Below are 22,106 nucleotides of genomic sequence, written 5' to 3' on the forward strand. Positions count from 1 at the left end.
CCAGCAGATGAAAAATAAAAAATCTAGTAGAAACCCACACTGTGTAGCTGCTACCATTATTACCCAGCTTGTCCAGCCAGACTAGACAAACCTAACATCTAACTCAAGGAAGAAATGAAAAGCACACAGAAAACTGAGAAACAGTAGCATCTTCTGCCAAATCAACAGGCCAAGCTCTAAACTGAATGATACGGGATGACACGATACAAAATTACATCTGTGATTGGATTGAAAACAAAACTTTGAGCTCCTAGAAGCTTCTGCTTTTCACTTTACTTTACTCAAACCCACAAAAACTAAAGTTAAAAGTTCACTTGCCAAACCAGCTTCAGCCTCATCGTTGTCATTGTTGCACACTTGTATAAAGTTGTCTGAAGTGTTGTGACTGTTACGAAAATGTCATTGTATCACAAGTCAGTATTTTTTTTTCCTCTTCAGCGTGTGAAGAGGTGAAGAAGAATGTACCGGAGGTGGTAAGAGAAAAAGACGAGATGGAGGAGGAAGTGCGAGACAAACACGTCACTGCGGCTTCTGTCAAGAAGGAGCTGACGGAGGAGGAGCTTGAGGACTGGCTGGACAGCATGATCTCCTGACCCTGAGCACACAAGGACAAAGGTAACTTACAGAGAGAGTGGCCCAAAGTTTCAGCTTGTCCTGGACGAGTACAAATGTTTGAAGGTGTCAGAATGTCCCCGCTGTATTTGATGTTTCAGAAAGAATTGTATGTTCTGAGAGAAAGCTGGAAACAGGAGGTCGTAAAGTCACAGAAGATAGTACAACGTGGCAAACACAATGTCTTTATTGCGTCAGTTACTTTATTCATTTCCTCCCTCTGATCCTAATAACAGTTTCTTTATCAAAGCTACTAAGTACAAATGGCCAAACAATAGCAATTTTGTGAGTTCAATAAACCTTTGAACTAGATTTGTTTAGGCATCTCCTCAGCTCGCAGGGCGGCGGTGCTGTGGACGTAAGTGGACACAGCAGACAAAGCTTGAGAAAAAAAAAAAAACTAAGCAACATTTTCGCAAAGTTACATTTTATACAACAAATGATTTTCAATCTTGATCTGAAAGCCATCAAATCTAGCGAAAGCTCAAATCCTTGCGAGTAACTAATAGAGAACTAGAGCGCAGCTTGTGTCAGGAGGGATAGAAATGTAGTTTGCATAGTTTCTTATAAGGCACAGCGGCACTTTGACGAGTCATCTTTGGTCCTGGAAATACAACTAACGAGCCAAGACCAGAAACGACTTAGTCAACAGATTCCAACCATCTTTAAAAAGGTAAAAAGCAGGTCTCGTTGGACTGGATGATGAGTGGGTTGAGACTAGCAGCGCATCTGTCGAGTCCTAAGTGAAAGTAATGTTTGAGTGTTACTCTTTAAAATTGTGCAAATTGAAACATTCAGTTGTCATGCTGTAAACCCTCCAGTGTTACAGATGTCACACAAAACCAATCGTGCAACAGGTTTGAGTTAAAGCAGGTGAAAAGGCAAAGTGAGTCACAATCAAAGCAAGAGTTTGCATAAAGAGGTGTCGTGGAGTCGTGACGTGTTCACTATGGTGGGCAGAGATGAGCAACTCATCCAAAGTGGAAGATGTCTTGTCAATAGTCTGTCAGTCCGATTGTTTTTGGCATGTGATTAGGTTTTAAGTTCAGTTTGTGTTTCTGTCCTCGTTAGCCCAGCTGGTCCTCATATTGTTTCCTGAAGCAGTCTCCAGTCGGGAAGAAGTCCCAGCACCTCTCCTGATACATCTTCCACACGTAGGACTCCTGCGGCGGAACAAGAGCAAATACATCATCAGCACCTGCAGCACAGGAGATATGATGCCTGGGACATGGGGACTGTAGGACCTTTGTGCCTGTGGCTTTAAGGAACTCTGTAATATCATTTAGCACTCATCGCTGCTTTACTGTCTTATATTTTGGTGTACACTCGAGAGCATGGACAGGACCAGAGGCTTCCTGAAATCAAATAAAAGCTGCAACAAATCTGAGTATATGTCACATTTACTCTTTTTCTCTGTGGCTTAAAGCTCCGTTGAGCCAAATGGACATATGCGACTTTAAATGAACAGTAAAATGAAAGGTTAAATAGCCTAAAGCTCTTTACATTCCGGTGACTTCTCTGGGCTACAACTGTCCTGGCCAGCTGACTCTGGGCATGTTGTGTGTGATACACTTTGTTTCTTCACATCGATTGAACTGGCTCCAACTGGCCACTGACAGACTGCAGCCCAGATGGTCTCAGACTTTTGCACCCAGAAGGACACCAACTCTGTTATCTCTGTCGCAAATTAGCCACACTTCCTCCAGCCTCACTACTAACTCATATCTGACGGCTTCCTCTACAGCCAATACGAGTTTTATTTCCTCAAAGCTAAATTTGTGTCTCTTAGATGGACAAGAAGATGCAGAGAAATACCAGTCCAAGAAACCCACGCATTGGTTCTTCCTTCTGCAAAGGACCACTTGTGCAATGCTCCTACCCACTTGAGAGCGTTGCATAAGTACCGCACAAAGCAACACTTTATAGTTGTATAGTTTGTAGTTCAGGCTCATGGCGTCTGTTCGCACTAGGGCTTCAGTAAAACATGTTATGATCTATGTTCTATGCCTTTAACAAATGAACGCCTGCTTTATAGTTCGATGTTATTTATGTAAATGCCACTGATAAGTCAAAGCCTCAAATGTTAAAGCAGGCAATAACCAACATCACACTGATTGTAATTTTAGTCCTGATTAAAGCTGCTATAGAGTGATGATGGGTGGACTATAGGACTATAGGATCCAAAGTGCTTTGTCTAAGTCAGTGTGGGTCGTATTGGGATTGAACACTAGCTAACAGTCCGTGCTGGGACATCAAGGACGTCTCATTAGTAAAAATTAAATGTGAGTTCGCAGTCAATGTGACACATTTGAAGACTGTCTGTAGTAAACTCGGATCAACTGCTGAAATACTTCTTGCTCAAAAAGAGTTGAAAATGAAAAGCTTTTCTCCATGTTGTATGAATGAACCCTCAGCCGCAAATGTGTCACAAGATCAAAATAAATTCTATTGTTTTTTACTGTCCAGCTGAAACGGATGGTATTGTTTAAATTGGGTATTATTGCAGTGGTCATTAACTGTCTGGATGGCATGAACGGTGTGAAGAGCGTGTTGCTGACCTGGCCCGTGTGCTCAGTCTCATCCTTGTTGATCAGGTACATCAGGAAGAACCTGCAAAAGGGGGAAATGCTGAGCACGTGTTCAGGGCACAATACTATTTCAAATATTTCTCTTTCACTCACAGGTAGTTGGCCAGATTGTGCTCTTGTAAAGTGTGTGTCTCAAATCCGTGAGGCACTCGATCAAAGTAGTCATTTCCAATGCCACAGATGAAGCATTTGGTCTGAAGGACAAAGTCAATTGTATTATGTATTTGTTTATTTCATTGAAAAATACTGTAGAACGTACCGCCATGTCCTCATTCACTTGCTCCTGCTGGTCTCTCAGCTCACCAAAGGCATCAATGATCAAACCTGGAGGAGGTAGAAGATGAATAAATGAATCATAACTTTATCGACTTGTGCTTTTTGGAGATGCGCAGTATGGTTGTGTGAGCTTTGCTTATCGCCACAAGTGACTTGACAGAATACAACTAACTCAAGCTTCCATTCGCATCATTAGATTTTGTTGACAAGTTTGATTTGAATTTAAATTTGCCCTTGTATATTTTTCCAAACTGGAATGAATGAATGTAATCACCCTGAATGATGGCCAGCAGGATGACGATGACGAAGAAGAAGAAGGTGATGTCGAAGAGGATGCGGTAGAGTTCATAGGGGTCTCCTGCAGGATCCTCCAACTCGTCTCCAATGCCTCCTCCAGCTCTCACACCCACGTACATATGGAACAAGTAGCACTGGTCAACAAAACAAACACATGTCATTTGGATTTAATGTTATCCTCTCATTCGTGGCATTCATACGTCTATTGTTATTGCATTCATGTAATTATTCACATATGTAAAATAGTTTCTCTAGAATAAATCATTACAATGGTTTCAAAATCCGTTTTCGATGGAATAAAAATGTAATTAACAGCGTGTTCACTACAATGTCCCAAATCCTAATAATATTGCCATGACAAAGACTAGTTATTTAACCATGTCACGCAGCTCAGTACGATGGCCCTGACGTGCTGGCAGACAAAGCAGAATTTTTCCAGACTGCCACATCTCATCTGGCCTTGAACATGTCTATAATTTACCGGGTACAATAGAAAGTCTGCATTTTTCTGCTTGAAGAGAACCTTTGTGTGGCGAGACAAACCGTCATCATGTCGTCGCACTTCATGTCCGGCGCATCCTCGTCCTCGCTTTTGTTGTAGAACTTTCGGAAGAAGTTGAAGGCCACCACAGTGTAGAGGTAGACCACCACCGCCAGCAGGCCCACAGTCAGCACCAGCTACAGCACCAAAGGCAAAGTTACAAAGTGTTCAGACCTGGGCCTAAACACTGGCTCTTGACAAACTAATATTGTACTTGAGTGTTTGTAGGGCTGAGAGACATGACATTTTCCATTCAGACCTGTCCATTAAAAGCACCACTCCAATCATTTATTTTGACCATTGTTGAGAGTGCGCTTTGATTAAATGATATTAGCTGCACAGCCTTCTGTGTGTGACAGATTCCTGAGGATCCTAAAATGACTGACTACTCTATTTGGCCATAATGAAAAGTATGAACAGATATGACTGAGAATAGTACTTTAGTGTGGCTCAGTTGGTAGGGCTGAGGGGCATTTGTATGATGCCTGTACATCGAGATAGACCGACTATACTAGAGCCCTCACGTGGCTACCAGCCATCGGCCCCTCCTTCCACGACCAACCACTGACACTACAGTCACCCCAGGCTTCCTGTTGCTCCTAAACGGCCTCCCATCCAAGTACCAACCAGGCCCTTCCCTGCTTAGCTTCAAAGGCAGTCTGGTCTTACACTGGTACAAGCAGGCTACATCATCCGCCCTCTGTCTCTCCTTTGGCGCCCTCTGCTGGCGATTTTACACACCTGTTTGCCATTGTGAGTGACAGAGGACAGGATGGTGCGGAGGGTCTTGAAGCACATAGCAATGTCCAGCAGATGAGAAGCGAAGAAGAAGTTGTTGAAGTGTCCAAAGATGGACATACTGGTGTACCAGATGAGATATAGGAAGTTCTGTGAAAAGGGAGAGGACATGATAATAATCATTTCATTACAGAGATATGCAGACATAATGTGAAAGCGTGAAACTATGGCACTTAAGACGGCAAAATCAAACCAAAACCTCATTGTTTTAACTATAACCTCCTGCATATTTTCTTTTGATCTCATATGTTGCATTATGTATCCATAACGGTCATAGTCTTAAAACAATTCATATGCAATATTTCTTTTGATAAGTAAATGTCAAGCCATACCTTGACCTTTTTTGCGGTCGGACAGACACGTCACACTCACCAGGTGACAGCGACCACTGACATACAATGTCAAGAAAAGCCAGGATGAATGAGAGTAAGTTTGTGTGTGTGACCATGAGACAATAGATGGAAATTAGCCCATGGCTACAATCTGGTGTGGCTTGTTTCCATGCATGAGTCCCATGTATGTTCATTAACGGACCTTATTTCTTTAAATAGTTTCAAGTCTCTTGTGATGTCAGTCCAGTCCAGATCATCGGTGTGTGAATGTTTTAACTAATGTTGTGTATGTTTTTAAATGTATGGAAACCAAGTGTTGCTGCCCATCTTGGCCAGGTCTCTCTTGTAAAAGAGATCTAAGATCTCAATGGGACTAACCTGGTTAAACAGGTTAACATCTAACAGCTAACATCTGCTATGCCTACTGTCATATTTGTATATTTCTATTGAAGTGCACTTACATTATCCGTCAGAACAACACCCATTTTCCAGATGTGGTACTTGGTGTCAATGGAGCTCAGCCTGCCGGGGGACAAATACATTTTTATTTGTTGACTAATGCCAATGATTGAAGAGAATTAAAATGCTGTTTAACACATGACATCTAGTAGTGCTGCCATACACAGGCAGTCTATGGTTTTATATTGTATGTAACATAATAAGAGTCAGACCAGGACAGCAGCGAGGCCTCCTTCTCCACAGTTTCCACAGTGGGGTCAAAGTCCAGAGCACTTTTGTCCAGGCCCAAGAGCTCAGCGATGCGTTCAGCCCCATACAGGTCTCCGTACTTGTTAATCACCTACACACAGTGGAAACATTCTAGATTTAGAAATAGTCTGCACAATTGAATGAGTCACAATAAAGAATTGTCAAAAATGACAAAGTAAAGACAACATAGAAAAAAGACAATGCTTCTTACCTTGCGTTTGATGAACTTGTCCCAGTAATTATTTGGGAAAGATCTGCAGGAAAAGTTGAGAGAATATACATAACATTACAAGTACCACACTGCAATACATGAGTATCTGTTTATTATTAACATTGTATCATTTTTAGTAGGGATGCACGATAATGGAAATTTGAACCAATACCAATAACCGATAATGACACCTGACACATGTATTTGCACTTTATTTTGTGACAAGACATCAATGTAACAGCCCACAGTTCTGCCCAAAATGTATAAACTCTACCAAAAAATATAAAGGTCAATAAATAAATATAGATCAAATAATGGGTTTTATTTGGATTTGGGTCTCCACCTTTTTCTACAAGCTTGGGTTTTTTACTGTGCCATCCTCTTAGCATCATCTGTCTCAGTATCTGTGTCGCATCTTAAAAAATAAAAAAAGATTCCTTTATTCTTTTGTTAGCATCATACTAATGAATTCTGAGGCCGTTTTCACAATTATTGGATTTTAATGTCTTTGGTTTTTGGCTAATATCTCAGTCATTACTGGAGGAATCCACATCCACACACAAAAACTGTCACAAAGTTCATTATCTCCTCTGTCTGTTTGAACTAATGTCAAAAAGTGGTGACAATGTGTGAAAACATGACCGTGATGTTGTGTTGTCCAATAGAAAGGACTTTCAGACATAAAAATAATATCACAGGTTTGTGAATCCAATCACGATCAAATACGATCAAAAACATTTGTCAATTTTCATTTTGGAGATTTCTTACAAAAACTGCATTACTCCCACAGAGGTGTATTGGCCCTGCCCTCCATCTGACATTATGACATCACATTCTAAATCGTGAACACCACCACATCCCTCATTTTTCGTGTGCTCACTAAAAGTACTCACGGTGTGTTGATGACCAGGCGATCCCATTGGCCTTTGATGTCGTCATCAGAGGGCTGCTCAGTAATGTACAAACCATCAAACTCAAGTTCTCGGGCAATCTCCTTCTCCCTTTTGAACACCACCAGAGGCACCTACATGTTACACAGCCAGACGTGCAAGGATATTTGTTACAGCCTTGTAACAATTCAAATACCTTTCTTCAACAGTGAAAGCCTCCCAACCATACTGCATTACATTTTAACCTGAGAGGTTAACACTAAAATGAGCAACATGTTGAATACATCACAGAACACTAGCACTAGTCCATGATGCAGCTGGGAGCGGGAGCAGTGTGTACCTTGAGGCAGTAGTATCCGACCAGACAGAGCAGAGAGATGACCGTGTGGAAGACGGCCAGGAAGCGCAGTGTTGGCAACATGTATCCGGTGCTCTCCTGAAGCACAAACTCATCCATGTCAAACAGTGTGTTTTCATCATCCTCTTCTTCTTCCTCGCCTCCCCAGCTGCTCTCCTCATCTTCTTCCTCCGTCTCTCCAGTCACCTTCAAACACATTTTTAACAGGATTACCACTTAAATTGTCCTTTGCGAGCCCAATAGGCATTTAGATATTTGTGTCCGAGTCCGACCGAGCCCGACACAATTAAAATCACAATATCTGCAGAGCGCTGCATCGTGCGCTCTGTTCGTTGCAAGTGCAGATCAGAATCGAGTTGGTGATCATTGATCAATAGTGTTAAAACTTATTTTTAGGCCTTAATACCCCCAGGTTTTATGAATGTTTTATGCCCCTAATGAACTAGTGTCAAGCTGTAATAACACTAATGTGAAGTTACCTTGTAGAAGAGCAGAATGAAGTTGATGGAAAAGCACACAAACAGCGCCAAGAATCGAAGGTTGTAGAAGTTGCGAGCCAGGTAGTTCTGTGCCCAAGAATAGAAAGATTCATAATGTCATTTTTACACTACAAACTCATTTCACCCCAAGTTATCAGTTCTGACAAAAACAAATTTAACTGCAAGCGACAAATTGCCAAATATGTTGTTTGCAGTCTGAAACTACCTGAGTGACATGCATGCATACCAGAGCTTTGTTCTTATAGATGTCCAGAACGGCAAATACACTAGACATGAAAGCAGGAGAAGGTTCTTTGGACTGACTGGATCTAGTTTTAGGTTTCTCCTCCACAGTGGGCTCCTTGGCCTCCTCCTCCTTTGGTTTGTCCTCCTTCTCCTGATTCTCTGTGCTGCATTACAGACAAAACAGACAATGACTCTCATATTTGACAGGGCAGGTGTCATTACTACATTGACTCACTCTGCTTTCTCTGGCTCACTCTCCTTGGTCTCGGCAGGTTTAGACGCCGCCTTCTTCTTGTGGTGATCCGCTCCCTCGCTGAGCTCAGACACATCTCCCAGACCAGGCTCTACATGTTTCCCTCCTTCCTTTTTCGACGATCCCAGGAGCTCCAACATCAGGTCGGCCTCAGCCACTTCTCCGGTCGGTGCCGTGGCGTTGTCGAAGCTGCCTCTTGACTCCAGGGTCTCCACCTTTTCCCCTTCTACGGCATCTCCATGGATGCCAAACTGGGTTGGGTCGGGCATGTTTCCAAGAATGTCTGTGACCTTGATGTTTTTGGCTCCCTCCACCAGGCCCCCGCCGAACATGGAGGACCAGATGAGGTGGAAGAAGCCAAAGATCACACCGAAGATGCCCTTAAAGAAGCCAGTGAAGAGCATCCAGATGAAGGAGAAGAAGCCGGTGATCACCTCCTTGATGCTCAGCTTCCTTACTTTTTTGAACTGTTTGCGTAGATTTTTGAGTGAGACCATTTGGCGGACATTTGCAATCTTGTTCGTGACGGAGCGACAGGCGTTGGTAAAAGCAGAAGCGGACTCTGCCTCCTCCTCACCTGACTCCTCATGTAAGCTGTGAGCCTCCTCCTCTTCCTCCTCTTCAGCCTGCTCCACCTCATCAGGATCAGAGATCTGAGAAGCCAGCTGCATCTCAAATATAGTGTCTTCACAGAAGTTGACAAACATCTCCATCTTCTCACTCTCTCCTCCCTCGTTCACCACGTCAAAGATGAACTGACGCTTGGACTCTTTGACCTGGGGCTTCTCCCACTGCTCACGACTCGACTCACTGATTTCAAAGTACACTCTCTCTATGCGGGCGCTGCTCATGATTTCTATACGGCCCAGATACGGCTCAAAGTAACCAAGCAGACTCTCTGCCACGTCCAGGAAGCTGCCCAGACGAGAGTCATGTGGCATGTGCTCAGAAAGGTTAGTCAGCAGCACAGCCATGTTGAAACCAATGTCTTTGGCCGGCTCATGGAAGCGCTCCACAAACTCTTTGTAGTTGAACATATCGTTCTCATCGGCCTCTGCACAGGACAGCAGGAACTCGATCTCAGACTGAGTGTACTGCTTCTGGCTCTCCATAGACTTCTGAAACTCTTTCTTTGAGATGAGACCCTTACACTCTGGGTCATACTCTTTAAAGTTGTCAGACGTGGTCAGGTCCTTCAGCTTCAGGAACATGTCAAAGAACTTCAGGGTCATCTCGACGTTGCTTGAAGATTCCACCAAGGTGTCCACCATTTGCTTACCAATTGTTCCATTGACTACATTACCTACATGGGTGACATGAGCATGCATTAGCAAGTGTCAATGACAAACAATGCATTTGTCATTTGGGCAAGTCATTTCGTCTTACCCTCGAGTAGAGACAGCAGCATTACTACCATGTCCTTTTGTAAATCCATCAGCTCCTTCAGGAGCTCAATCTGACTGGAATCCTATCACAAAATGTTATCAATTGCATTAAATGTAAAAGTATATATATATGATAAATACAATTGTACTTTTGTTTTACATGTGCTGCAGAAGCCATTGTACAGTTCTGGCACAAAATTGTCACATTGCGCAGTGCATTATTTTTAATTCACATCTAAGAAGCAGTCTAATCACTAACAACCAAATACAAACTGTGCTTTACCTGGGAGAGCTTCATTTGCATGTTAGCAAATACATGCAAGAAGCCCACAACGGCATCCCACAGTCTGCTGTGTGCCAGACTCTGCTGGTTCCCAATACATGGACCCTGAGGGAAACAATGAGAGAGTAACACACAGATCAAACAATTACACAGACTACTCCATAACTAGACCATGCTTCACCTGAATGTACTCCGTGAGGGAGTTAAATATCTGTTTGGCCACATCCAGTGCTTTCGAAAAGTTAAGTTTTCCAGTCTCATCGATGACATCTTTACCCGAATAGTACCAGTAGAAGTCACTGATGGATTCCTGTAGGGCAGAAGGAGAGAGTACATGAAAACTACACAAATACAATCATTGCCAATACTGCCATTTTCAAACCTGAAGACGCAGCAGGTAGTCTACAGTACTGATAATAATGTTGACTGTTGTGGTGTTTCCAGTCTGTGTTCTCAGGAAGTTCTGAAAATCTGGTACAATGTTGTCCTTTATCAGTAACAGGCACAAGAGAAGACAGGAATATAGAAATGTAAAGATAGAAGGCCTCACCTCCATTGTGCCCCTCACATAGGAGTTGCAAAAACCGGAACAAGTCTTTGGTAAAGTCATCATTTTGTAGCACTTTTGAACCTTTGAGGAAAGGCTTTTATTAAAATCAATTCAAACTCGATAAAACTGCAGTTGTCTTTAATGAAATGGATAGGGAGACTACCTTCAATAGTATTTCATATGAGGCAAGCAGGAAAGGTTTTATGTAATTTTGAAATGTATGGTCTTTAGATTGCAGGTTGGAAACTGAATCCAAAGTGTGTTTTGTGGTTATAATAATAAAACACTAGGACAAATCCAAAAGCTGGAGGAAGCCTGATAACTTTCACATGCAGGCCGCGGCCCAGCCTGATGAAGCACAGGAGCAAGGGACAAAAGTGGTTACACTGTTCATGAAAAAAATAAACCACCAACAGCAGAGCTAAAAGGCATGTGCAAAGGACATGTATGAGCAGGTAGAAACCATGTGAAAGTTAAAATATAATAAATAGTTAAAATACAGAAACCAGCTTTTTGAAATGAGCCCCAAATACAAAGCAAGACAAAGCTTTGCTTAGGCTGTGAAAACCTTCAGTCAAACCCTTAGAGGTGGCACTGTGCCCCAGGACAGAGCATCAGTAAGGCTGCATTAGTAACTGTTAAGAGGAGATCATGGGAACAATGTCACACAGGACAGGCAGTGTATGTGGAGAGAGACTGCATGCACAGGGTGTTCCTGGTCACTGAGGCAGGGGCTGGGCACCAAAGCAGGGACAATGGACCACAGAAATGAAGAGGACATACAGGGTGAAGCATAGCCAAATCAGGGCAATCTACATTTGCTATTTACCCCGCTGAGTGTGGACTGCCATCGATGGGTTTTAAAATGACACGAAGGAGACAAAGAATTCACCAAGACATGAGCAAAAAGAGAGGACATTGGGTTACAATACAGATGTACAAAAGTATCAACTGCGGGTGTAAAACTAAGTATCATGCAGTTATCTATCAATAACCAAATAAATATTAATTTATAGTAAAATATTGTAACAAAGGCACAGATAGTTACACTCAACTGTTAAACACGAGACTCATTGGAAATATGTGATGGAGACAAACAGTTTAATGGAACGTGGGGGAAAGCTGGATTAATGCTGGACCATGTCCTCTGGATTAGACACTTGTGTTAGTATTTCACAGACCACCTCTCTGCTCTCAGTGCTCCAACATCCTGCTGCAACAGCCTGTATGTTCAACTCACCTCTGCAAATACAGCAGCACGAAAAACACTGTACCAGCAATTAATTCGGATTCCTCAAACACTAGTTTCTTTTGGACTTGATTACTTTCTTTATTTGGCATGGTTCAGCATTAGCAATTTTAAAGATATACAGTGGGGCAAAAAAGTATTTAGTCAGCCACCAATTGTGCAAGTTCTCCCACTTAAAATAATGACAGAGGTCTGTAATTTTCATCATAGGTACACTTCAACTGTGAGAGACAGAATGTCAAAATCCAGGAATTCACATTGTAGGATTTTTAAAGAATTTAAATTTTGTAAATTATGGTGGAATATAAGTATTTGGTCACTTCAAACAAAGAAGATCTCTGGCTCTCACAGACCTGTAAATTCTTCTTTAAGAAGCTCTTCTGTCCTCCACCTGTTACCTGTATTAATGGCACCTGTTTGAACTCGTTATCTGTATAAAAGACACCTGTCCACAGCCTCAAACAGTCAGACTCCAAACTCCACTATGGCCAAGACCAAAGAGCTGTCGAAGGACACCAGGAAAAGAATTGTAGACCTGCACCAGACTGGTAAGAGTGAATCTACAATAGGCAAGCAGCTTGGTGTGAATAAATCAACTGTGGGAGCAATTATCAGAAAATGGAAGACATACAAGACCACTGATAATCTCCCTCGATCGGGGGCTCCACGCAAGATCTCATCCTGTGGGGTCAAAATGATCATGAGAACGGTGAGCAAAAATCCAAGAACCACACGGGGGGACCTGGTGAATGACCTGCAGAGAGCTGGGACCAGTAACAAAGGTGACCATCAGTAACACACTACAACGACAGGGAATCAAATCCCGCAGTGCCAGACGTGTCCCCCTGCTTAAGCCAGTGCATGTCCAGGCCCGTCTGAAGTTTGCCAGAGAGCACATGGATGATACAGCAGAGGATTGGGAGAATGTCATGTGGTCAGATGAAACCAAAGTAGAACTTTTTGGTATAAACTCAACTCGTCGTAGAACCCCATAGAAAATCTGTGGAGGGAGTTGAAAGTCCGTGTTGCTCGGCGACAGCCCCAAAACATCACTGCTCTCGAGAAGATCTGCATGGAGGAATGGGCCAAAATACCAGCTACTGTGTGTGCAAACCTGGTAAAGACCTATAGTAATCGTTTGACCTCTGTTATTGCCAACAAAGGTTATATTACAAAGTATTGAGTTGAATTTTTGTTATTGACCAAATACTTATTTTCCACCATAATTTACAAATAAATTCTTTAAAAATCCTACAATGTGAATTACTGGATTTTTTTTTCACATTCTGTCTCTCACAGTTGAAGTGTACCTATGATGAAAATTACAGACCTCTGTCATTATTTTAAGTGGGAGAACTTGCACAATTGGTGGCTGACTAAATACTTTTTTGCCCCACTGTATGTGCAAAAGGATCCCTGGTCCCTGAGATTATGAATGTAAATGGGACTTTCCTGGCTAAATAAAGTTTGCTGCTTTGTTAATTAAATAAATGCATAAATGAATAAACACAAGTGCATTACTTACTTGAACCTTCCTCTGTCACCATCCCAAGTCCTTCTGCTTTATTCTGTCTCTCAAAGGCATTCAAGTCCAGGACACTGGGAAAACATGATAAAGGGTTATACATTCACAAATCTTCATATTGAGCAAAACATGTTTTTACTTCCTACCTGCAAGACTGCATAAGTCCTGACAGGCTTTTGAAAAAACCTGCATCTCTTTTTTCTTTCAGATAATCAAGCATTTTCTGACATTAGGAAGGAAAATATACATTTACTCTCATTTCATATTCATAATCAAAACACATCAGTCCCATGATATATCAAAACACCTGCTGAACTTGCACATTGCCTCCATTTAAGATGGCAATGCCCAGTTTGAGGGTGCAGGTCACCATAGGGCCCAAACGACCTGAAAGCGGACATCGAGAACATTAGTAGCCATGTCCGGACTGTCTGAAAGCCCCGTTAAAGTTATTCGGCCTTGAAATTGAGGTATGCAGAAATGTTTTGGAATTGGACAAATGATTTTATACATTACCTTTACTGGCGCTGATCATCTGTAGCACCATCTCTGCAGCTCCACGGGCGTGCAACCTTGCCTGCTGATACAGGATCTTCTGCTTTTCCATCTCCTTTTCCTGAAAGGATTGAATGTTCAGTAAGTATTGTGTAGTGCATTATTTGCATGCATTCTATCATTAATCAAAAACCTCAAATGTCTTTTCTTTTCCTTCTTCCTCTTCTTCTTCTTCATCCTCTGCGCAGCTCTACAGAGATATGAAATGCTTAGAACAAAAAGGAATAAAACATTTTAAGAGAAAGGAACTTCAAATTCAAATCAGTACCTTTGCCATCATGTCTGCATATGCAATATACAAAGGATCTTCTTCCAAGTAACTGCAACAAATGAGATGTTCTTAATTTACTGCTGTGCTGCAAAAATGACAAAAGGTTTGGAAGGCCCACCTTCTCTCTGTCAGGGCGTTGTGGCTGAAATGGAGGATGAGTTGTTGGAGTGGATCAGGCTTAACCTCAGCCTCTACTTCTTCCTCCTCCTCCACCATCTTGACTGGAGTTTTCTGTAGAAACCCACACATCTTTAAACTTAAGCTAATCCCCCAAAATGTACAACTTCTGAGAATGAAGAAAAAAAAAACATGATTACATTCAAACAGCATGCACATGTGATAACGTCTTATTCTGTAGCCATTGAAAACAGCTGGACAAGAACATTAAAGTACAATGAACCTTACAATTCTTAGTACACATGCTTTTTTGAATCAAACAGAGGCAGGCAGTTAGCCAACGGATGATTATGGCTGCACATGAAAAATGACCCTGTCACAAAGTGTACTAACAGCTAAAACAGCACTAATAGCTAAAAGTGAGGACCATTTTGTAAATTTCAAATTTTTAATAATAAAATTACACATTTAATCAGTTATTGACAAAATACTTGAGCTTCCACATCATTTACGTCATTTGCTTTACATCTGCACAAATATTGACTATGAAAAGAGAGCGCAAACATGCCACTGACACCACGGCCACAGAACATCTGTACGTTACACCTTCACTCTGACAGACTTACAGTTACAGCAAAAAGACAACTGATGGTTGGATCCAGATCTGACAGCCAAACAGCTATAGAAGAGCCCTCCTTACCCCTGCTTTCACAAAGGCATAGCCTGCTTTCCTACAGCTGAGAGCGCTGGAGCGGGCTCTGGGTCTCCTGAGGTGGTCATGCAGCCTCTGGCCCCTGACGGACCTCTGTGTGAAGGCTTTGGTTCGCCTATAGCGAGGGCCCCGTGATGCTTTGGCCGGGGCCCCCACCCGAACACGCTCCCACGGCTCAACGGGCACAGGGCTAAAGAAGCATTCAGCAGACAGGACTGGCAGAGGGGTGCCAATGCAGGGCACACAGGACGAGGGCAACACGAGCCCAGTACTTACTGCCAGATCCTGAACTAGCTTTTCCTCAAAGGAGTACTCCTCTGTCTCTATCCATAGTCTCTGATAGGCCGGGATGAAGAAGTTGATAGCACGATGCCTGGGGAGGGGAGATGAGGGAATGGGGGGTGAATGAAGAGGAATGGGAGGAACAGTGGCATTAGGACTGGTCCTGGTGAGTTTGGAGACAGTAAGGAGAGATGAGTGGGAGGGGTTACAGGAGTGCATTTCAGGCAGGAGGGGACTGTGGGACCCACTGACTCTGACTGGTCATTTACAACATGGAATTGTTATTTGGATTGAGATATGCATGCACAGTTTAAACAAGAGTAACTACATTAAAAGTGTATTCTGTGCCCATAGTAAATGTATGTCAACTTTAAGCTGACCGATCAGAATCAACAGTCAGGAAAGAGCTGGTTGCTGGGCAGGGCCTGTTCCTGGTGATGAGGAGGGGTGTGGATGAAGCATTTGCCTGATAGTTTCACTTTACCGTCAGCAGAGAGAATAGGCGGTCAAAGCTGGAGGCTTTGAATGCCCTTTCCAGCCATACCTCCCGATAGCCATTCAGGAAGTAATTATTATTTTTGTATCTGAGGAAGAGCAAGTGTTATGTAAAAAACACACAGGACATGGTGTTACTAGGAAGAAGGTGAAAGTTTATATGGGCATACAATCAAACAAATGTCCTCCACAACAGTGGTGCTATTTCTGTTGTGTTAGGAATGAGTGTTTTTAAGGCACTACTTTACAATTGGAAATTTCAGTTTCATAATACCTAGCAGGTGTACTTCTCACCTTGGTAAATTGTAGAGAGGGGCCATTCGGAAACAGGCTACTACAGCACGCTTACGCTGTTTAGACAACAACTTATGCCAGACACACTTCTTATTTCTCAGAGGCTGCTCCACCTGAAATGTTATTCAGCAAAATTCAGTGTGTGATACATACATAAATACTGTTTCATCGTGTTGTAAAACAGTACTGTTATCATGCTGTGCTGATTGTACCTGCTCTAGATAGAAGACAGCTGCAGAAATGCTTTGCACACGGTCCACTGTGTGGTCTGGGTTTGCAGGTTCTTCACTCTTTACCACAACATCTCTATACAAGTTCAACTGCCACTGGACCGCAGGGTCTTCAGACTACAAAATAGAAATGGATGTTAGGCTTTTGTAATTAGCAAAGTAACTGAAAAAACACTTTTTCCCAACCATGCAAATAAAGTGATATTAAAAAAATAAAGCTTTATGTTACCTTGTCTTGGAGATGAAGATTCTGACGCAGGTGCTCTTTCACCTCATCGTCAGTATCTTTCTATGACAGAAAACATATACATTATACAGTAGATGTAGAAATTACCAGCAGGGGGCAGAGTTCTTCTAAGGAGCCATGTCAAGATGTACTTTGTTTGGATCATGGCTCAACAAACATTCCTAAAGTCACACTCATACCCATATACTCACCAAACTGTAGCGGAGTTTGGCCTGTGAGATGAGCTCCTGGTCCCCGGGGGTGCACATGTTTAGGCCAATGGGCAACATCTTCTTCAAAGAGGCCACAATGAGAGACGTCTGGATGGAGTAGTATTCACCGCGACGCCGCTTGTATTTTCTTTCCTGGTCCCCACCTGCCTAAAACAGAACATGCAACATTGGAAGAATGTGAGTGATGATTGACTATATGCTGTGGATGATATTATAGAATAATTTAGACAACTATTTAAGTTCTAGTAATAACTGAGGTAACTTCAGGGAGACCTCTCTTACCTTTGACATTTTTGCCTTGCCTTCTCCAGTGAGGAAGCCCAAGTTGTTTATTTCATTCTGTACCACAAAGTTTTGTTCTTCCCGCTTGAAGTTCTGTTTCCAAAATACAGGTCACATTTGTTTAGACTTGAATCAAAGGAAAAATACACAGAAATATAAAGTATTGAAGCATACATTTGACTTGCACCACAGGATGAAGATCTCAGCAACAATCCGGAAAAGCTCAGTGGAGTTCTCATCCGGTTCCTTCAGCCATCGAGATCTGGGACAGGAATCTGCATGTCAATAATTGATGACATCAAAGTTCAGCATATTTTTTTTACTTATGCACACCTGTTGTTATCCACATATCGGATGAGCATGGGGTAAAAGGCGTAGAGGTCCCTGCACAGGACAGCAAACTCATCCAGAATGAGCAGCTCCGCTTCTTGGATGTCTCCTTTGCCGTCAGCCTTTAACAGCTCCTCCTCAGCAGCAACCTTCAGAATTTAAATGTGTTATAAAAAACACTCTCTGTTTTCTGAACACATTTCTATCTGTTCAAATTACCTTGACTGTCTTCTTCCTGAGTTTGTCCAAAGTTGGTAGAAAATGGGCTCGTAATAGGTCGGCCCCAGCTTTGCAGATAATAGGTTGAGAGTAAACTGGAAGAGACAGGGCCATTCTTGCAGTTAATTACTGTACAAACAAAAAATACTAAAAAGAAAAGGTAAACTGGCTGTTGCAGACTGGAGGCAAATAGAAAAAAATGGAGACAACGTAAAACAATCTTTGAAGAGCCACATTGCAAACCCAGTCTTGTTTAAAAGTTACTTGTTGACAAATGTAATGTGAAATGAATACCTGCGATTCTCTTCATCCATGGTGCGTCATCAATGCCCAGGTTGTTATTGAGGATGCGGAGGATGTTTCCCAGGATGCCACTGAGGTGTTCAGAAGTCACCATAGTGCAGCACAGGGCGTCCGGAGCAGAGTTTTCCGGACCTTTCTCCCACCAATAGGACAGATAGTTGCACAGCATGGGGAGGATCACTTCAATGACCTATGGAAGAAATATTCATTAGACTTTGAAGCCAGTGTCACTTGAGATAGTATTTTGCCCCGCACCTGTGGCATGTCACTGTAGCGGGCTCCAGATTCAGAGATATCATTCACATCCTTTAGCAGCTTGTCGAGGCGGGGCATCTCTGGGCACATCTCTTCCACAGTGTCAGGCATACTGAGAACTGAACAGAAAATAAAACTTCTGATTTAGAGCAAAGCTTTTGTATCTAATGATCTATCCACATGGCAGATGAAGAACTCAGCCACATACTGGCTCTCTCTCTGGGCGTCTTGGTGTTAAAGACAGACAGTGGGTTGTAGGCATTGAGGTCAGGTTCCAAAAACGCTACAGGCATAGCTCCCACCAAAGTAGCCAGGCTTTCCCCGAGTGCAGGAAGATGTCTAGGTAAAAGGAGATACATACATTAACATAATATTCTGACACATTCCTCTCTTTTGTCGTTGTTTGTGCTTAAATTCAAAGTCAATAGGGCACCTCTCCATAAAGATGTTCTTTCCTGTCCCAAGACAGTACAGACACACGAGGATTCGGTAACAGGACAACTGCATGTCATTCACTGAAAATAATGAGATAATCATACGATAAAAAACATCCAAATGAAAGAATAAAACTTTAAAGCTAAAAACTGTTGAAATGAAAAGGCACACTAACACAGGAGATCTGCTGCAAACCCATAAGTCGTGATGTGTTCAAAGATGGCAACCAGAACCGGCATTAAGGCCACAGTCACGTAGTTGATGCTCTGGCTGACACTCTTCATCTGGGCCCTTGACTGTAAGAACTTCCCCAGTTTCAACATCTCCAAAAGCTTCTCCAGATCCTCTGCAGCATTTTCAAAGAAGGTGCGGAATCCAGCCTTGACCAGCTCTGACCCAGACTTCATCACCGTTCTAGGCCACGAGTAAACATAAAAAGATCAACATGTGATAGTTTTAATTTAAAAAGTTAACAGGTAAAATTATTAACCAACATACTACATTCAGACCCCAGCCTAAAGTGGCGCAATTCTGCTTTGTTTGCATGAACAACCTTGTAAGGAAAAAAAATCAGATTTCTCCCAAAAATCTGAATTAAGCATAGAAGCCTGCAGTCTGAACATAGCCTTTGTCTCAGTGTGCAAATAGTTACACACAAACAAACAGTCTTACCTCGTGTCCAGGGAGTGTGCGAGGATGTCCAGGCAGCTCACCATGTTCGCCGAGTCACTTCCTGCAATACAAAAAACATGCCTATAGCTATACAAACTTCAGGGCAAATGCTCATATCACAGGAGTTAGAACCTTACCAAACAGAGAAATCCTGTGTCTGACAAGAGCTGCCAGCTTACAGAAAAGGCTAGAAAAGACAAAGTCAAGAAGGCAAGCGTTTAAATAGAGTCAGACAGCCTTGCCAGCCAGACCAGACAACAGTCTTTTTTTCTGTTCTCATCTCCTCTAATCTACGTGAATTCAGGTGGCAATGATTGACAGGTAGGTTAATCAATCAGAGAAATGCACAGTAGGAGATACTAAAAAACAGACATGGAGTCTAATACATCTTCTGCCACAAAAGCACTCAACACTTTTAATCAGAATTGAGAGAAATGAGATAAGTTGGCTCTGAATGATACAAGATTGTTGAATGGAAAATGCTATATTTCCACGTTTGAGTAGCACACTACAGATAAACAGGTATGGATGGACCATGCTAAAATTGTATGGTGGAAATGATTTTCTGTGAGCAGGACTCCCGTCACTCTTGCATTTGAAAAGAAAGTATGAACGGCTGGCGTGCCAGGCAGAGAGTCTAAAGAAAAGTGTGAAGAAATAGAAGCAGCACATCTAATACATGTACTTTTCTCTACCTGGTGACCATCTCCTTCTCTTTATTAGAGGCACATCCGCAGCTGCTCAGTGCCATGTTGGGTGTAGACAGGAAATACAGAAAGTGGTTCTTGAAGGCTTGATCGATGAGTGGAAGTAGCACCTGCAGGCACAATAATAAAACACAATAAAAGTGAAATAAAACCGGGTAGAGGTGGGTCTAGTTATGAACAAACCTTTGCAAAGAACTTGATTTCTTGGTCATGTGGTGATTTGTCAGTCTTTCCACTGGTGGCCATCGCCTCTGAAGAAAATCCATCATCATATGAACATTACATTTGAATGGTTAGGTCTGATGGAGTGGATAAAATTAAACATACCAAGATGAGCTATGAATTCTTGGGCTGAATCCACATATTTAAGCAATGTTTTGACCAACTTATAGGCATGGCGCTTTTCTATAGATGACGAGTCCTGCTCCATATCTTTCATACCTCTATAGACAGAGATGACATTACAATTTTGAAAGTATTAATCCATTTTTATGAATTAGTATTTCTCATTGATTACTTGTGATAGTATTTGCAAACCTTGAAATAGCATATCCACAGAGCTGCAGGAACTTGAAGAGCTCTTGGGCTTTCTCTCTGTCTCTGTGCTTCTCTTTAGCCGTCAGGGTGTCATAGGGAACCAGCAATGGGTGGGTCCCTCCTCCTGTTCATTCAAATATGCAGCACAGTCAGTGTTACATGCATAGCTCAAATCATTCATTTGTGCAAACCTTTGCTCATCAGCTCCGTCTTCTTCTTCTTAGCCCAAATGTTGTGGTAGTTTTCTGAAACTACTTCAACCATACCCTGATAACGCAATACTTATTAATACTCATGTATTTGAAATTCTTTTGAGTATGGAAAATTATTTGTGTCATCAAAATGTGCGATTCAGTCTTTTGGTCCTGAATTTCAGTCACTGAATATTCATTACATTTTTCAAGTGTTTTAAATGAAAAATTAACCTTTTAAATATCTACTGCATTATTTTTCAACACATCCAATGCAAGAGTCTAAATTCAGAGTGTAAAATTTGCGATGTATGTATGGAAATACATTAATTCACCCTTAAAATATTCAATGTATAGATATAGGTTTCCTATCATAAAACCTTCAAATGCTGCTGTGGCTCTATCACTGCATGACCTGCTTTATACTTCATATAGTTAGGACATAGTTTATATTTTTATTGAATGAAATGTGATGCAGCAAAACTGTCAATCATTTCACACTCGGGCGGAGATTGGCTGAGTTCGGAAACCTTCGGGAGGCAGCACAGTGGCTTGTGGGATTGTTCTTAGCTCCTTATGGGCTGATGAGGCACATCCTGATGTCCCTATGCTATAGGAGGTGTTATAGGAACCATACTTATTTCATCACATCTGGACTACTGCAACGCACTTAACTCTGGGATAAATCAAAATCATCGTTTACAGTTAGTCCAGAACGCTGCGGTGCAATATGATCATATACCTCTTCTAAATTTACCGACCCCCGCACACCGTGAGGTTTAAGGGAAAACTCCAAGTAGTTCCTAAGACGAACCATGAGGAACAGAGCGTTCTCCATTGTCGGCCCCAAGCTGTGGAACATTCTTCCCCTCCACTTCCGAACAGCCCCAACAGTGGTGTTTTAGGGCTCATATTAAAACCCACTTTTATTCGGGCTTTTAACACTGCGTGAGTTGTGTGATCCTCTGTGTCTTTATATCTATTCTATTGTTTTAGGTTGTTTTTTTTAGTCTGTTTTATTTCCATTTATTCTTTTAATCGGTTAAATTTTTATTCATTGTTTTTAAACATTTTTTGGTTTTATACTCATTAAGTGGTAGAGCTAATTTGCATTGTTTTGGTTTTGACACATTTGGATGTTCCTAAGCTTATCTACATTGTTTAAATGCAAGAATTTTG

At 42.0% G+C, this 22,106-nt stretch overlaps 2 protein-coding genes across 2 annotated transcripts in view; one reads left to right on the forward strand and one right to left on the reverse strand.

The window, feature by feature from the left end:
* The window catches only part of aven (apoptosis, caspase activation inhibitor), a 40,107-nt gene extending 38,252 nt beyond the window's left edge, over positions 1-1,855 (forward strand). The window contains exons 6-7 of the mRNA XM_079572583.1: positions 368-615; positions 1,684-1,855. Coding sequence (XP_079428709.1) covers positions 368-593 — 226 coding nt within the window. The 3' untranslated portion in view covers positions 594-615; positions 1,684-1,855. The remainder of the gene's footprint in view (positions 1-367; positions 616-1,683) is intronic.
* The window catches only part of ryr3 (ryanodine receptor 3), a gene marked incomplete at its 5' end in the record, with an annotated part of 83,927 nt that continues 62,604 nt past the window's right edge, over positions 784-22,106 (reverse strand). Inside the window, 49 exon segments of the mRNA XM_079572619.1 lie at positions 784-1,775; positions 3,171-3,222; positions 3,294-3,394; positions 3,460-3,524; positions 3,751-3,907; positions 4,317-4,451; positions 5,056-5,202; positions 5,906-5,966; positions 6,116-6,243; positions 6,364-6,406; positions 7,257-7,387; positions 7,594-7,797; positions 8,091-8,177; positions 8,338-8,500; positions 8,572-9,892; positions 9,976-10,057; positions 10,258-10,362; positions 10,439-10,567; positions 10,640-10,728; positions 10,808-10,888; positions 11,637-11,651; positions 13,582-13,655; positions 13,728-13,804; positions 13,889-13,968; positions 14,098-14,197; positions 14,270-14,326; positions 14,405-14,456; positions 14,526-14,638; positions 15,513-15,609; positions 16,308-16,420; positions 16,520-16,654; positions 16,767-16,826; positions 16,976-17,143; positions 17,279-17,371; positions 17,453-17,540; positions 17,612-17,757; positions 17,828-17,922; positions 18,122-18,320; positions 18,386-18,504; positions 18,594-18,724; positions 18,819-18,900; positions 18,996-19,234; positions 19,493-19,553; positions 19,630-19,679; positions 20,188-20,309; positions 20,383-20,450; positions 20,527-20,642; positions 20,737-20,860; positions 20,928-21,003. Coding sequence (XP_079428745.1) covers positions 1,680-1,775; positions 3,171-3,222; positions 3,294-3,394; positions 3,460-3,524; positions 3,751-3,907; positions 4,317-4,451; positions 5,056-5,202; positions 5,906-5,966; positions 6,116-6,243; positions 6,364-6,406; positions 7,257-7,387; positions 7,594-7,797; positions 8,091-8,177; positions 8,338-8,500; positions 8,572-9,892; positions 9,976-10,057; positions 10,258-10,362; positions 10,439-10,567; positions 10,640-10,728; positions 10,808-10,888; positions 11,637-11,651; positions 13,582-13,655; positions 13,728-13,804; positions 13,889-13,968; positions 14,098-14,197; positions 14,270-14,326; positions 14,405-14,456; positions 14,526-14,638; positions 15,513-15,609; positions 16,308-16,420; positions 16,520-16,654; positions 16,767-16,826; positions 16,976-17,143; positions 17,279-17,371; positions 17,453-17,540; positions 17,612-17,757; positions 17,828-17,922; positions 18,122-18,320; positions 18,386-18,504; positions 18,594-18,724; positions 18,819-18,900; positions 18,996-19,234; positions 19,493-19,553; positions 19,630-19,679; positions 20,188-20,309; positions 20,383-20,450; positions 20,527-20,642; positions 20,737-20,860; positions 20,928-21,003 — 6,327 coding nt within the window. The 3' untranslated portion in view covers positions 784-1,679.

Source organism: Gobius niger (assembly GCF_951799975.1).
Source record: "Gobius niger genome assembly, chromosome: 15".
In the NCBI taxonomy this organism is placed as follows: Eukaryota; Metazoa; Chordata; class Actinopteri; order Gobiiformes; family Gobiidae; genus Gobius; species Gobius niger.